General features: G+C 29.8%; 1 protein-coding gene across 1 annotated transcript in view; it reads left to right on the top strand.

The window, feature by feature from the left end:
* LOC111622026 (anoctamin-8-like) overlaps positions 1–15,815 on the top strand; it is a 46,438-nt gene that overhangs the window by 16,748 nt on the left and 13,875 nt on the right. The window contains exons 3-8 of the mRNA XM_023364324.1: positions 4,691–4,926; positions 5,005–5,121; positions 5,212–5,342; positions 5,417–5,578; positions 5,954–6,106; positions 13,617–13,752. Of these exons, the coding sequence (XP_023220092.1) occupies positions 4,691–4,926; positions 5,005–5,121; positions 5,212–5,342; positions 5,417–5,578; positions 5,954–6,106; positions 13,617–13,752 (935 nt within the window). The remainder of the gene's footprint in view (positions 1–4,690; positions 4,927–5,004; positions 5,122–5,211; positions 5,343–5,416; positions 5,579–5,953; positions 6,107–13,616; positions 13,753–15,815) is intronic.

Here is a 15,815-nt window from a genome sequence, read left to right as displayed (position 1 = left end):
AATATATTTTTTTTTCCTATATATATATTTTTTTTTGACTCAACTAATAAAGGAATTTGATGGAAAATTTGGCATGTGTCTTTGGAATAAAACACAATACTAGTGTTTACTACGCCACAAAAATTTAATATTATAAATGAATCAATGATTACATGTGAACTAATACAATTAGACTATATATAGACTGGCTCAACATATCTATCAGACAATATCTCGAAACGGGTAAAATACATTGAGTATCTAACTGCCTATACCTATACCGAGAGAGAGAGTTTACATCACTCTAAGTATAATACCTCTGGTCTTCGAATCCAGTCTATTCAAATGTCAGGACAACGATTGAGGATCTTCCTAAGAGGTTGCTTTCAGAGGAGAGATAGATGAGAGCTGGCAGACAAGAGAGTTAACAGACTGAAGCTTGGCCTACAAGCTTCGAGGAGAGTCTATCCTGAAACTGGGATTTCTGCCCTGTTTATTTCCGACTCCTCTCCAATTGGGAGGTAAATCTTTCCTATGTGACAAGATGCAAAAGCTGTGTCTCACGGGCAGCTGTCTCATCAATGGGTGAGACGTACTTGCAGATGTATCATCAGCTAGCAAGATAAGATCTCACCACAGGAAATAGCTAAACTGGACAGAAGCTTTATTTCCCTTTGTATCAGTTTCTCGTGAATGGGTAGAGTGATCTGTGCCATTTTTCACACATAAAAACAACTTAATTGCATCAATTATTAAATAAAGTTTAGAGAAATTTCGTAACTTTAAAGAAAGGCTCTTGTTTTGTCTCTAGCTTCTCACAATACAAATAAAATTTATTAAGTAACAATCTGATAAACTGATGTACTGTACTCCACATTGAGAATAAATATCAAAAAACCAAAATCCAGCAAATAAAAGGTACTTTAACTCTTTGGTGGGTAAAAACTTTCCCACCTTTTTCTTAGCTTTTTATGCATGGTGGGATATATTTTAACCCACTTTGAAAAGTTGAAGTTTCTCATAGTTATACAGTTTAATGGCGCATGTTTTCTGATAAGTTATTTTTCTGCAAAAAATTTGCTGAACTTTGGAGACATCATTAATAAAAATATAATTTTTATGGCCATTCAATAATAAATCTTTTTTAGTAGGTCCAATGCTCGTTTAAACTCAACAGTTTGTGCAATATCTGTTATTGGTCCAGATTCGACCAATCCTGTCACAACACAAGTCGGCGATGATGTTTTACTGTGTTATACGAGTCGCTTTTAGTGTGTTATACAAACACAATTGCAATTTTTTTGCCATGTTATACAAATCCGTGTTATATGAACCCGTGTTATAGGAGGGTCTACTGTACCTATAAATTTCCACTGTCGTCTGTCTGTCTGTGTGTCCTTCCTTACTCTCGAATGGAATTAGATAGATAAAAGTTGAAACCATATATGGAAAACTTAGAAACAGGAGGCCCCTAAGCTTTAACTTTATAAGAACTTCCAGTTGAATTCAATTCAAAAATTTTTCCTGAATGGAGTTAAATAGATGACTGACATGACTCTTGCTTGCAGGAAAGTATGATGTACAGGGGCAAGACACTACTAATTTAAGGTGTAGAGCAGTGTTTATCAACAGGGATGATATCGCCCCCATGTGGGCGATTTTCCATGTTGAGGGGGCGATTAGTGACAATTTATATTTTGCTGGGCGTAAAACAATTTTCTGGGCGATATAGTAAAACATTATATTAAGAATAATTAGATATTTTATTCTTTATATCGTACAATAAATAAACAAATGACATTATACTAGTCACTAGTCTATTCAATGCAGTACGAATTTGGCGTTAGCCTTGGTCCTCGGCCTCGGAATTTTGAAGTGAAGGGGGCGATGGTTCGTTACAGGTTGAGAAACACTGGTGTAGAGCATATATATTAAATGAAATAAATTAAAAATATGATTAAAAATTGCTGCCCAGAATTGTGATGATGTCACAATAAATAATTGCTCATTAATTTTATAGTAGAATGCAACTTGATGGAATAAAACAAATTAAAAAATGGAACTCAATTAAAGCATACTATTCACATAGTGGCAGTAGGTGATAAAAATTAAAAGTATTCACAAGGCAATGTCAAAAGTAGATCATGTTGAAGGGAAGGAGTCGGCCTCCTTGGAGTTGATGGCAGAGGCCTTTCTAGCTTCTTTAAAAATTTCTAATTTTTCCAAGTACTTGAGATGGGCTCTGTTGCTGATGTGATAAAGAATTATGGCTTGATCTAAATGTACATGGGTTTTATTATCAGCCACGTAAGCAACTAGGAATGTACTGTAGCACTCTTATATTCCAACTGTTGGTTGATTCTATGATTGGTAAATGGGATGGAATACATTAATTTTATATTTTGCAATGTTTAAAATTTTTTGAATGTCATTTTTTACAATGGATGTCCTGAAGATGAGCTACAATGTTTGAGTATTCAGTGTTTGTGAAAAGAAGCTCTAATTAAATCCATGAATTTATTCTATTTTTAATAGTTTTGTTTTGAATAATGTTTTGACAATTATTCTTTAGATGAAATTAATAGTGAGAGGATTTTATGGGAATAATAAATCATATGAAATTTTTAATTAGACTAATTTTAATATTCTTTCTTGTGTAAAGGTGATATAACTTTTTATAATTAAGAATTAAAATTCATATACTTAAAGCAAGAAAGATAAATGTTTTAAAAAATCATTGATGTTTGGTTTAGTTTTCCACAGGATAAAGACATTGTCCACATATCTCTTATAAATAATTATATTATATCTATACTTTGGTATGGTGGTTTCTTCTAATCTACGTAATACTAACTCACATAAGTTGCCAGACAGCGGGCTGCCCATGGGTACCCCACGTTTTTGTACAGTAGATAGGTCCTGTTGTTAAACTGGAATATAGAGTTGTAACACATGAGATGCACCAGTTCCAAGATCTGATTGCAATGTATAGGTGTTCTAAATTTGGTCAATAGGAGATCCCTCAGAGCGCAAAAGGACGGTTGCAATTTAATCGAAGGGTATAATGATATAAAGTCACATACTGTTATGTGGACCAAATCCATTACCTGAGTTTGCCTTAATATTCCTATAAGTTCTTTGGTGCTCTTGATGTTTAGATCGTAATTTCTCATATGGTCTGATGCGATGTTATGGACTGCTTTTTCAAGAAGTTGTGTTGGAGACCTGGCCTTGTCCAAAACAGGTCCAAGAGAAGGTGTGGGCTTTTGTATTTTCGCAAAGGCGAATAACTTAGGTGTGTCCGGTGATGCCACCACTTAGACCTGTTAAATTGCAACCGTGCTTTTGCGTTCTGAGGGATCTCCTATTGACCAAATTTAGAACACCTACACATCGCAAACAGATTGTGGAACTGGGGCATCTCATGTGTTACAACTCTATATTCCAGTTTAACAACAGGACCTATCTACAAAAACATGGGGTACCCATGGGCAGCCTGCTGTCTGGCAACTTATGTGAGTTGGTATTACGTAGATTAGAAGAAACCGTCATACCAAAGTATAGATCTAATATAATTATTTATAAGAAAAATGTTTTAAATATTTCAACTCACTTTATTGTTTTGATTGACTAAAAAATGCTTTCTCTTTATCCTAAAAGTGTCAGTATTTTCTTTCATGTCATAAATTTTTTGAATGATCAAAGAATACAAATCTTGCTCCCCAATCTTTTTGTCAAATTATAGTATTACATATCTTGTAACAAGGAAAAGTTTGTTGTATTGTTGAATATATTCATTTTTTTTTTGTAATTGACTTGTTATACTAAATTTCAAGTGAAGTTACTATTTTTACTCTCCCAACCATTTATATATAACAGAAGGTAAGTATGGCAATCAATAAAAAAAATGACCCCCCCAAGATTTTTATATTTTTGGACTCTGGTCCTTGAAACGTTGAGAAATGAAAAAAAAAAAATTCAGAGATTTTTTCTGTGGACATTGGTGGGTGGACACATTTTGTTCACTCTGTTTGAAGCTAAGTTTGAGTTAATAATTTGAAGCTGTTTGAGTTAATAACACCTGTGCTTTTTATCAAAATTTTAAGAAATTTTTCAGGGAGGTTTGTTTATTAGGGGGATTGATGCTGTTAAATTTTGAGTAAAGGTCGAGGAATGGGGAGATAAAAGGGGGTCCTGTGTATCTCCAGTAGGGTCTGACTTAATGATGATTTTATTGTTATTATCATTTACAATTTTTTCTATAAAATCCATTCCTACCCTTAAAATTAAGAGCTATCTACCATTTTATGATATTTAAAAATATAAAAGTTTTTTAAACAGAATGTCATAATAGATGGTGCCACCAATTGTTGCTAGGAAAGTTAAGCAACTCATTGCTGGATTTTTTCTATTTATAATGAGACATGAAACACTCTATATATTATTAAATTCAAAATTTTATATTGTGAATTTAAATTTCCAGCAATAATTATTAATTACTCCAGTTATATTATAGAAATCTGAACTTATATACTGAGAACATTTGTATATTTTTGAAATTAAAATTTCTAAATACAAGTTTAGAAATTTTAATGAATAAGCATTTAGTCTAATAATTTAATGACTGTCATGAAATATTTTAGTTATATTTAAAAATACAATAGCTCATATAGAAGCAAATTTCAAGCAAATTGTTGTTTGTTATTTTTAGTTTGTTAAAAGGAGCAGAAGATTTGAGATTAAGAAAATCATTAAAAGAAGAATATGGAGGTGGTTTAAAAGAATTTGTATGGGATGAAAGAGAATACTTTGAAAATGTAGATAATCAAACTGTTTTTCTTACAACTCAAGAAAGACAGAGCATCATTCTTAATATGTTGTATAGTTTTCGAGCAGCAGAAGGGGACCAACTGTTACATTTAAAATTTGCTGAAGGTCAAGCAATAAGTAAATATATGTTCTTAAATATTAATTTCATTATATTGACACACAATAAAGTTATTATAATTTCTAATAAATTTCTAGTTCCTCCTTGTATGGCAGAAGGTATTTTATCTCAGATTTTACCTCTTCATAACAACGAAGATTTGGATAAATTAAAAAATAGCTGGGTAAAAGCATTATTCAAAGCTCAACCTCTTGGTAAATAATGCTATTTAATGAAGGTTTTTTTAAATTTATTACCTACTTAAATTTTTAAATTAAATATTTTACATATGTTTTTTAATTTAGATAGTATATGTGATTATTTTGGTGTAAAAATTGCCATTTATTTTGCTTGGTTGGGACATTATACCAAAGCATTAACAATTCCTGCATTCTTTGGATTTTTTATGTGGATTAGTTATTATGGTAAAGATCAAGTAAGTTTCGTTATGATTTTTTTTTGTTAATAATTTGTCACTTTTATTAATGTATGTGAATAATATATTTCTAGGCAACAGAAGATTTATGTTTTGTTGTATTTGCTTTGTTTAATGTATTGTGGGCAACTTTATATTTGGAATCTTGGAAACGTCATTGTGCAGAATTAGCTTATAGATGGGGTACTTTGGATAGCCAAAATGAATTATTAGCAGAACCAAGGCCACTATTTTCTGTAGGCTATTTTAATTATTTAATTTCTAATGTAAAATTTTTACTATCAAATATAATTGTAAAATTCTACTAAATTATCAAGTTACAAATAATTTTGAGTTAAATTTATTTATAATTAAACAAGTTTATTACTGAGATAAGTAATTTGTCATCTATTGAATATAACCAGTAATTATTTAATTATTTTTATTGTTTGTAGAAAAAATAGTTTGAAATAAAATATAATTCTACAGTTTTTACAAATGGAAAATCAAATTATTAATAATAATATCCAAATACTTCAACATATATCTTTTCCAGATATACATCTATTTAAAATAATTTATTTTATACTTAAATGTTTATCTATTATAAAAAAAAATTTATATTATTGTAGGGTCCATTAATTAGAAGTCCAGTTACTGGAAGAATGGAACCATCTTATCCTTGTTGGAAAAGGAATTTATTTAGATATTGTGTTAGTCTTCCTGTCATTGCATTTTGTTTATTTATTGTATTCATTGTGATGTTTCTCATCTTTGAACTTCAGGTATTAAAAATTTGAAAATATTTTTTAATACTAATAATTAGAAATTTTCAAAATTTATTTGTATAACTATTATTTTAGAAACATGTTCAATAAACATTATATAAATTATTAATTCACTATTTGATGTGTTAAACTAGACAGTTTAACAATCAGTAGGAATAAAATATCGAGTTATACAATAATACAATATTAAAGTAAAAAGCCATTTAATCAAAAATGAAAATATATGCTTTAATTATTTAATTGAAATCAAGATCTATAAATATGTATAAAATATTTCATTAAGGGGGACGCTGTTGAGTAACCTCAGCTGCTGGTTACTTTTTGTTGGAGATTTTGTTAACACTTTTTTTTATTGTAAATTACTGAGTCTTTTATTTATTTGCTACCTAAGTTGGTATGTTTTTTGCTCAATTGTTTTATTCTGTGTCATTAGTTCAATTTTTTTTGGAAATGTTCCCACATACTCCTCCAGAAGCATTAAAGCACACCCAAGAAGAATGGAAGGGAACTAAACATCATCGTTCACCGAGTGATCCAGGTGTAAAATATCCAAAGTTAGAACATTATTTTAAGAGGCAATCTCCTCTGGACTCAGATAGAGAAGAATTGTTAACCTTACAGCAATATTTGGAGACGACTTTACATGCAGTAATGATGCAATTGAAGTGTATTGAAGATAGGCTTGCCAATTTGGAAATGGCCAACCAGTCAATTTTGTCCTCGGTAAGGAAATTGGAAACTGACTTTTCTAAAGTACGTTCGCGACTAGATAAACTGGAAAAGCAACATCAGTTACCTTTGGATGACATTGGTGAGTTACATTCCTTTGCCTACGATAGACAAGTTAATGCTTCAAACAAAAGCAATTTAATGTTGTTTAATCATAGTATTCTGCTCGAGTTGGATTTGCGGGATTATATTGTTAACTTATTTTCTAAGGAATTGGATGTGACTGATCTGTTGGGGCATAATATTGTCGGTGTTTTCCATTTGAGAGGTAAAGCTCAGGAATTCTATAGCATCCAGTTGTCGTCCTGGAAATGTCAAAATTATTTATTGCAAAAATTTCAGACGAAAACTCAACAAGAGGGCAGGGAAAGACTAGTGAAATTTAGGTTGGCACCGGATCTGTCGTTTAATTCCCGTGTTCGCCGTAAAAACCTGGTTACTTTTTGAAAAGAATACCTGTAAGCTGGTTGTTGTGTTTTTTTGCGAGATGACGTATTATATGTAGATGACAAGAGATTCACGTATTCTATTTTGGTCCATCGTTTAATAGAGGTACCTGTTTCTTATTTATTTTGAATTTTCCTCTCCGCAGGAGAGTCGGTTTGGAGAGATGTTCAACTTCATTGTGCCCGGACCAGTTTGGTTCGATTAGTTATTCGGAATCGTTGCTTTTTTTGGAATTGTTGTGGGTTTAGCACCAAGTGTTCTCTGTTGGATTATATGATTAAACGACCAGGTTTAATTTGTTTAGCCCTTGTTGAAACCTGGATGGTTTCAGTGAATGGTGATTTTCTTGCTAACTTTCTTCCAGTAAACTTGGAGGTATTTTATGATTTCAGCAAAAAAGCCATTGGGGCTGGGTAGACCCCATGGTGGTATTTTGTTCTTTTTTGATGAAGTTAGAGGGCACTTCAAGTTATTGGAAACTTACTCTGATTTGATGCTGATCACTTTACTCGGTTCTCGATCTTAGAAATATCCTGGTGCTGGTGGTATATGCTGGCTCGCAGAGACAACAGGGCTTACGTTTAGACTTTTTTTCTATTATTTTGAACTCTTGGTCTTTGTACTACCATGGAATTGTGATAATGGGCGATTTTAACGTCCATATTGGTGAAGGAATTGATTCACATTTGAATGTAGCCTCTCCCAACATTTTTGATGTCAGACAATCAAAGGATTTGAAGGTCGACATGGCCAGGAGACAGTTTCTGCATTGGTTGATTGAACACAATTTTATTCTTCTTAATGGTCGTATTAAGGGAGATTTCCCAGATGAGCTAACTTTTTGTCAAAAGTGGGTAGCTCAGTTATAGACTTTATTGTCGTTTCTCAGAATCTGGTTCGTAAGGTTGAATCCCTTCATTTTGGGTCTCTCTCATCTTCGGACCATTTTCCAGTGGAATTACAGTTGTCGACCAGAAACAGATTTTTCTTTGTTGATGGGCTTTGTCCCACCAAGACTCGTTATGTTTGGAATGATTCTAAAGTAGAATTGTTTGGTGACACTGTATTGCAGAGTCTCCAGAATATAAACTTTGATTCTGTGTCTGTTGATGATTTCTATGGTATTATTTTATTCGAGGTATGCTCTATCACAAGAAGACTAAATGTGTTAATTGAAGGTGTTGAACCTTACAGGAGGATTTGTCCCCCTTGGTTTGATAGGTCATGTTACATTCAGAAGCGAGCGAGGAACATTGCCTTGGGAAATTCCACAGATATAATAGTCAGGCTGATTTGGCTTCCTTTTTAAATTTAAAACGACAATATAATTCACTTATTAGGGCCAAAAAGAGGAAATATTTTTGTAATTATGCTTTACAGTTGGCTGGGATTAGAGACTCTAAGACCTTTTGATATCGGATAGGTCGTTTTCGTCGAGTCAGGAGCATACTAGACTAAGAGATTTCCTTGAATGACTGGTTTATTATCAACAGTTATTTAGTTTAAATACATCAAATTTACCCCCGATTCTGTCATTACCGATGGCTTCTTTTGTTGTTGATCCTATTTTAGATCTTCCTATCTCTGATACAGAGGTGAATACAGCACTTCAAAAGATGCAAATTCGTTCTGCTCCCAGGGTGGATAATGTTTCACAGTCTTTAATTGTTTACTCTAAGAATACTTTGGTTCCTTACTTGGCCAAGTTATTTAATCAGGTTTATGACACTGCTAGAATTCCGAAATTGTGGTTAGAGGTAAAGATAAAAGTTATCCATAAAAAAGGTCCATTAGACAAGCCTGCTAACTTTCAACCAATATTGCTGTTGCCTCTAGTTTGAAAGATATTTACCTCTATTTTGGCAAATAGATTGGGTATTTGGCTAAGAGAGAGGAATTTGATTCAACCTGTGCAATTTGCTTTCCAACCTCGGAAGAGCACTTTAAGTAATATTCTGATTCTTCACTCCATTATTAGTAGACAACTATCAAAGAAAAGACAACGTTTACTTGCAGCGTTCATTGACTATGAGAAAGCCTTTGACAGTGTTGTTTTGAAGATTTTGTTATTTAAATTAAAAATGCTTGGAATCTCTGACAAGTTTATTGACATTATTCAATGTTTATTTTCGGGATTGGAAGCAAGCATTTCCACTAGCGCCGGGTTTACAGATGCCTTTTCATTAGAAAAAGATTTACCACAGGGTGATTCCTTAAGTCCGATGTTGTTTATTTGTTATGTTAATGACATGGCACAAGTTTTTGATGATTTAAGTAAAGATTCCATTTCTCTGGGAGACTACGAAATCCATTTACTTCAATTTGCTGACGATACAGTGGTGTTATCCACCACCCCGATTTATCTACAAAGGAAATTGGACAGGTTATATAATTATTCCTCTAATTTGGGTTTGTGTATTAATTTATCCAAATAGAAAATAATAATTTTTAGACAAAGTGGAAGGTTGAGAAAAGCTGATAAATTTTTCTTAATGCTAAAGGAGTCGGTATTGTTAATGAAGTTATATATTTGGGGATTTATCTCTCTGCTACTGGCTCATTCCAAAATTACATTTCCTACGCTAAAGGCAAAGCATTTTCCAAAATAAATGTTATAATAGAAATCTTGAGAAGGGTTAAAAACAGTCATATGGGTTTGTGTAAGAAACTTGCCACCTCTCTTTTTACGTTGAGTTGGTCTTATGGTCTGCCCTTTTGGAGGCCTTTTTGTTTTGAGGGTATTGACTATAGAACTGATGATTTTTTGTTGTCTTTTTGGTCTTGAGATGTCAATCCCATCGTATGCAATTAGATCTGAATTGGGCTTTAAGTTTCCCCAGAAGCACTTTGTTAAATTAACCTTAAATTTTCTGAGAAACATAATCTCTGACCCATCATCCTTGGAATGTGAGGCTTATTCTACTTTGAAGTTTTCATTGAAAAGATCGCTCAAATTCTGTTGGTTTACTAAACTGGAGAATCTATTTAATAGAATAGGTATCTCACTCTCCTTGATAGATTCCTCTCCAGATGCAAATACAATTTTACAAGAGTTTGATAATCTTTTCTTGAGAGAAGAAGGGGACAGGATTCTTAAGGCTAAGTACCATTTATGATACCCAGAAGTTTTCATCCAAAGTTTTCATCATACTGAGTACCATTTATTAGACAACAACCGGTGCTTTTACATTTATTATCAACAGCTACCATTTATTGTTAAAAAAAATGATAATACAGATTCGTCTAAATAAGTTTCATTTAACATGGAAACACTTGTGTATTGCTCTACGTCAGGGATGACCAACACGTAGACCGCGGTCGACTGCAAAGGTTTTGAAAGCAGCCTGCGAAGCTAAAGTTGAACATTTTGTTTTCACTTAAATTAATGTTTATAAATCTTAATTTGATAATTTATTCTTACAATAATAGACTGTCTGTGCAATGTACCCATACTGTTTGTATTTATCTCGATGAACAATGCATATGAACGTTAACGCATGCACATATAAAAATCCTAAAATTGTTTGCCCATATTCATAGTTGCCCGCAGACTATATCAGACTATATTTTACCAAGAAAGTAGCCCCTAAGGGATAAAAGTTTGGCCACACCTGCTCTACGTTCACCGGAAATGTGTCTGTTTTGTAAGAAAGGAAATGAGACTTTAAATCACTACATTTTTGACTGTAAGGATTTTGAATACTTGCATCTATCAACACTTCCTAATAATGTTTTTTTATACTAATAACGTTGTTTGCAAAAATCCAGCAGATAGAATTCATGGATTTTTTTCCATCAACAACTCAGTAGTCTATATGGAGTAAATATAATTTATTGACCAAAGTTATTAATGTTACCCCTCCTCCTAAAAATTAATTTTATGTATGGAGTTTTCAAATAAATAATAATAAAGTAAATATTTCATTAAATAAAATAACATAGAATCAGTATCAGGAAAAAATCATATATTAAAATTAATATAATCAATTAAAGCTTATTAGATCATCCAGAACAGATAGATAAATTTTCTTATATAGGTACATTTTTAATGAAAAAGATATTATGGAAGATGAAGAACTAACAAATAGAATTAGTAAAGCTGCAACTGTAGAGCCTTGCCATTAAAAGTTATTTTTAGCAAAAAGAAAATTAGTAAATTCTCTGTCTCTTAAACAGTTTTTTACCTCCATCCATTAAAATTAAATGAAAGTTGAGCATGAAAAAGCAAAATTGATAAAAGACTAGAAGCTACAGATGTAAGAGTTAACAAAATAAATATCCATCTATTTATTTTGACACGTAATAGAAGGAGAGAATTTCCAATAAAACTGTAAAGAAAAGGTTGGATATACAGTAGAAAGCATATTTAATTAATAGTTCTGACAGAGCAAATTTAATATACAGTGGTATCTCCTACTTCGAACAACTCTAACTTCAAATGCTTTGGAGTTTGAACACAAAATTTGATAAAAATTCACCTCAGAGTTCAAACTGTGCTTAGTGAAAAAATGTGCTTGAAGCATAAATGGAATCTGTTATGTGTCCAAGTTATCTCTTGCTCTCGCATGATGCTTGTATGTTTTCAGTACTTTTTTGCTTTATTTTTGATGTGTTTGATTATATACACTGTATTAAACAGAATGTGCTCACAAATAATTAACTTATCACACTGCACCTTTTTTTTTTTTTTTTGCTGAGATAATTTTTCAATAAAACTATCTCAGCAAAAGAGAAAAAAAAAAAAAAATGTGGTTATTTAAATTAAAAATGCTTGGAATCTCTGACAAGTTTATTGACATTATTCAATGTTTATTTTCGGGATTGGAAGCAAGCATTTCCACTAGCGNAAAATTTTCCAAATGGAATTTTTTATATGACATTTGGTATGTTGGAAGTTTAGGACCATCTTCCTCATACACATTACAACTTTTTTTTTTACTATTTGCCAATCCTTTTTCAAACTCATAAAGTATAATATGCTTGATATGCTTTTTATCTAAACATTACACCTTGATTTTATTAAAAAAAAAATATGAAGTAAAGGGTTTAAAGTAAGCTTTTAAACAAAGAATAAAATCTCACTCTATCTATAATATATTAAATTTTACAACTGTTATAATTAAATCACATATCTATATTAAGATGCTGAAGTCCACAGTATATGACCACTAAATGCAATTTTCATTTTATTATACAAAATTTACATATTTAATTTACAGTTTTCATGTTTTAATTTATTATTAGGGCATTTAATTGTGTTATTTTTATCTTAAATTATGTGTATTTGTTGTTTTAAGTTTATCAAAATGGGTATTGTTCAGAGTCTGGGAATGGATTAATTCATTTTCTATTATTTCTAATGAGAAAAATTGATTCAGATGATTTGGAGTTTGAATGACCTTCTGGAATGAATTAAATTTGAACTACAAGGCACCACTGTAGTTTGGTTCTATGTCCAGAATGGATAATGATAGACTTACAAAAGCAATCTTGAATGCAAGGATAAAAGGAAAGAGAAGGAAAGGAAGACCAATATGTAGATAGCTTAATAATACATTAAACAAGAAAGGAATAAACTTAGAAACTCCAACTAATTTACCAAAAAATTGAAAGATATCGAGAAAATTTATACATAGGGAGATGCTCAAGATCATTTCTTATCAATTTTTATTTGCCATGTTACCTGTACCAGAAGTGTTTTAATTAAACAAATGATGATGTATGAAAGAAAATGTTAGGTATTTGAATAACCTAAAAGATCAGTGTATGTTGAATGAAAATTTAAAAGAAGAAAATATGATGATTGAGATAAATATACAGCTGACATGAAAAGTGAGATAGTAGAGTGTTGTTTTTACAATTTTTAAACAATTTAATGATAAATCTTAAAAAGCTAATACAATGGCTATTATGGTTTTTATTTGCTTTGAATAATATAAAATAGATATATTTTTTCTGTTTTCAAATATTTATTAATTGAAGTAATATTTTTATGCATAATTGTCCTCACTATTAAACTTTGTAATTTAAATTTATTGTCTTGTGATGATTAAATATTTATTTAATTATAACATTCAAAATTTGGCTAAAAGACATTCAGAATAATCATTATTGAATTCAGTATTCTACTATCAATTTAAATTAAATCATATTTCTATTCCTGAATTTGCATTTTTTGTAGAAGTGTTTCCAAAATTCTTTTACAAATTTGAAAAAATGAGTTTTAGGAGCATCTTATATATCACACACACACACACACACACACACCACACACATTTATATATACACATATATATATGATTTTATTTATATAATGTAATATTTATTGTAGACCTGGTGGGATTCCAAAGTTAAAGCACTGGAATATCCATTTTGGATGACATTTCTACCAAAAGTTTTATTGGGTTTAGTCATCAATGTGTTAGATGGTGTTTATCATCGTATTGCACTCTGGCTAAATAATAAAGGTTAGTATGAATTTTAATTTTATAAAATATCATATTCATTAAATAATATAACTTAATATTTTAAGGAATTAGTAATAATATGTTTTATGGGTTTAATAAAAATGATTTAAAATGAACTTATTCATTATATGTGTGAAAAATATAGTTACAATACAATTAATATAATAAAAAGAATAATTATATGTAACTGTAGTCAGTGCAGCAAAAGAGTAGACATTAGTCATCCTGAACTGGAAGGGTCTGTCAGATGAAAGGGATGGAAGGAGACATGGTTAATGAGTGAGTAATGTTAGAATTAAGAGTAAGTAATAAAATTTGTAAAAAAAATAAATAAATAAATAAAACGATAAAGTTATTTATGATAAATATGGTATTAAAATGTTCTAGAAATGTAAAACAAAATAAAATAGCCGAAACAGATCAGATCCGTGTCTTCTTTTATTCCCTTCATCTGACATAGACCCTTCCATCTCAGGCTGACTCATATCAATTTTTTTGTTGTGCTGACTTTAACAAAATACTTATAAAGTAAAAAATTTATTTTAAAAACAAAACATTGCATCATTAATAATCAGTTTCAAACATTTGCGAATATGAATTATTCTAAATTTGTATTTGTTTATTACATTAATCTTTTTTATGCTTATAGAAGAAATAAAATGAAAAAATTGCTTTATTTTGTAGTATCTCTAGAAAAATGTTTTATAACAAGTAAACTAACAAATAAGAGTTTCAGTTTTAGTTTTGTAGAAATTTCACTTTAAATTATTTACAGTTTATTTAATTGAAATAACAAATTTACAAATCCCAATATTTTACCTTTTATTATAACATTATAATAACCAGTTTAGATGAATCATCATGATAAATACATAAAATATGTATTTATTCTAAAAAATCAGGATTCTAAGAAACTTCTCATAATCTTTTCTTAGATTGAAGGGCTTTTTCTATTAATTTTTATGAATTTTATTTTATTTTGTGCTTATTAAAAATTAAAACCAAACTCTGTTTTTATACTTATTAAAAATAGATTTAACTGATGCTTAATTAAAATAATTATATCAACAAATTATTTATTTTTAAAAATTTCATGTTTTAAAAATGAAATGAATTTTAATTATAGATTTATTATTAACTATTTTAATATTTGTTAGTTAATTAGTAATAGTTAATGTTTCATATTACTATCTTCATTTTCACTTGAATATGCAATGAAAAATTTTTTGGAATATTGTAAGCTTGTTAATATTAATCATTACTGGTACATTTTTAGTTTTATTTAGATTGATTTTCATATTGAAAGCAGAACAAATATTTTTTGATAAATTTTCTATCTCAAACCAATATCGTTGTTAGGTGTTCTTGTTTTTGCACAATTACTTTAGTTATTTTTTATAATTTTGTTTGAAAATTTTTTATTTTTATCTTTTGATGGTGAATGAAAAAGTGCTTGGAGATATTGTGAAAATAATCATTTATATAACTTCTATATTTTTTTTTAAATCTTAAATTAACTGAAACTACTAAAGATGGAAAATAAATTCTAGGAACATTTTAAATTAATAAACGATTTTGTTGTATAATTTTATCATTTTTTTTTATCATTTTAGTAATATAAATATATTTTTAAAACTTTTAAATTTTAAAATTGAATCTTAATGTTATTGAATTAAAAAAGTAACAAAGATCTTGAAAATGTTTGAGANACACATATATATATATGATTTTATTTATATAATGTAATATTTATTGTAGACCTGGTGGGATTCCAAAGTTAAAGCACTGGAATATCCATTTTGGATGACATTTCTACCAAAAGTTTTATTGGGTTTAGTCATCAATGTGTTAGATGGTGTTTATCATCGTATTGCACTCTGGCTAAATAATAAAGGTTAGTATGAATTTTAATTTTATAAAATATCATATTCATTAAATAATATAACTTAATATTTTAAGGAATTAGTAATAATATGTTTTATGGGTTTAATAAAAATGATTTAAAATGAACTTATTCATTATATGTGTGAAAAATATAGTTACAATACAATTAATATAATAAA

This window comes from Centruroides sculpturatus, unplaced genomic scaffold, assembly GCF_000671375.1.
Source record: "Centruroides sculpturatus isolate CEXI.00-Female unplaced genomic scaffold, Cexi_2.0 scaffold225, whole genome shotgun sequence".
Taxonomy (NCBI): domain Eukaryota; kingdom Metazoa; phylum Arthropoda; class Arachnida; order Scorpiones; family Buthidae; genus Centruroides; species Centruroides sculpturatus.
The sequence above is the reverse complement of the archived record's forward strand: the minus strand, read 5'-3'. Positions and strand labels throughout refer to the sequence as shown.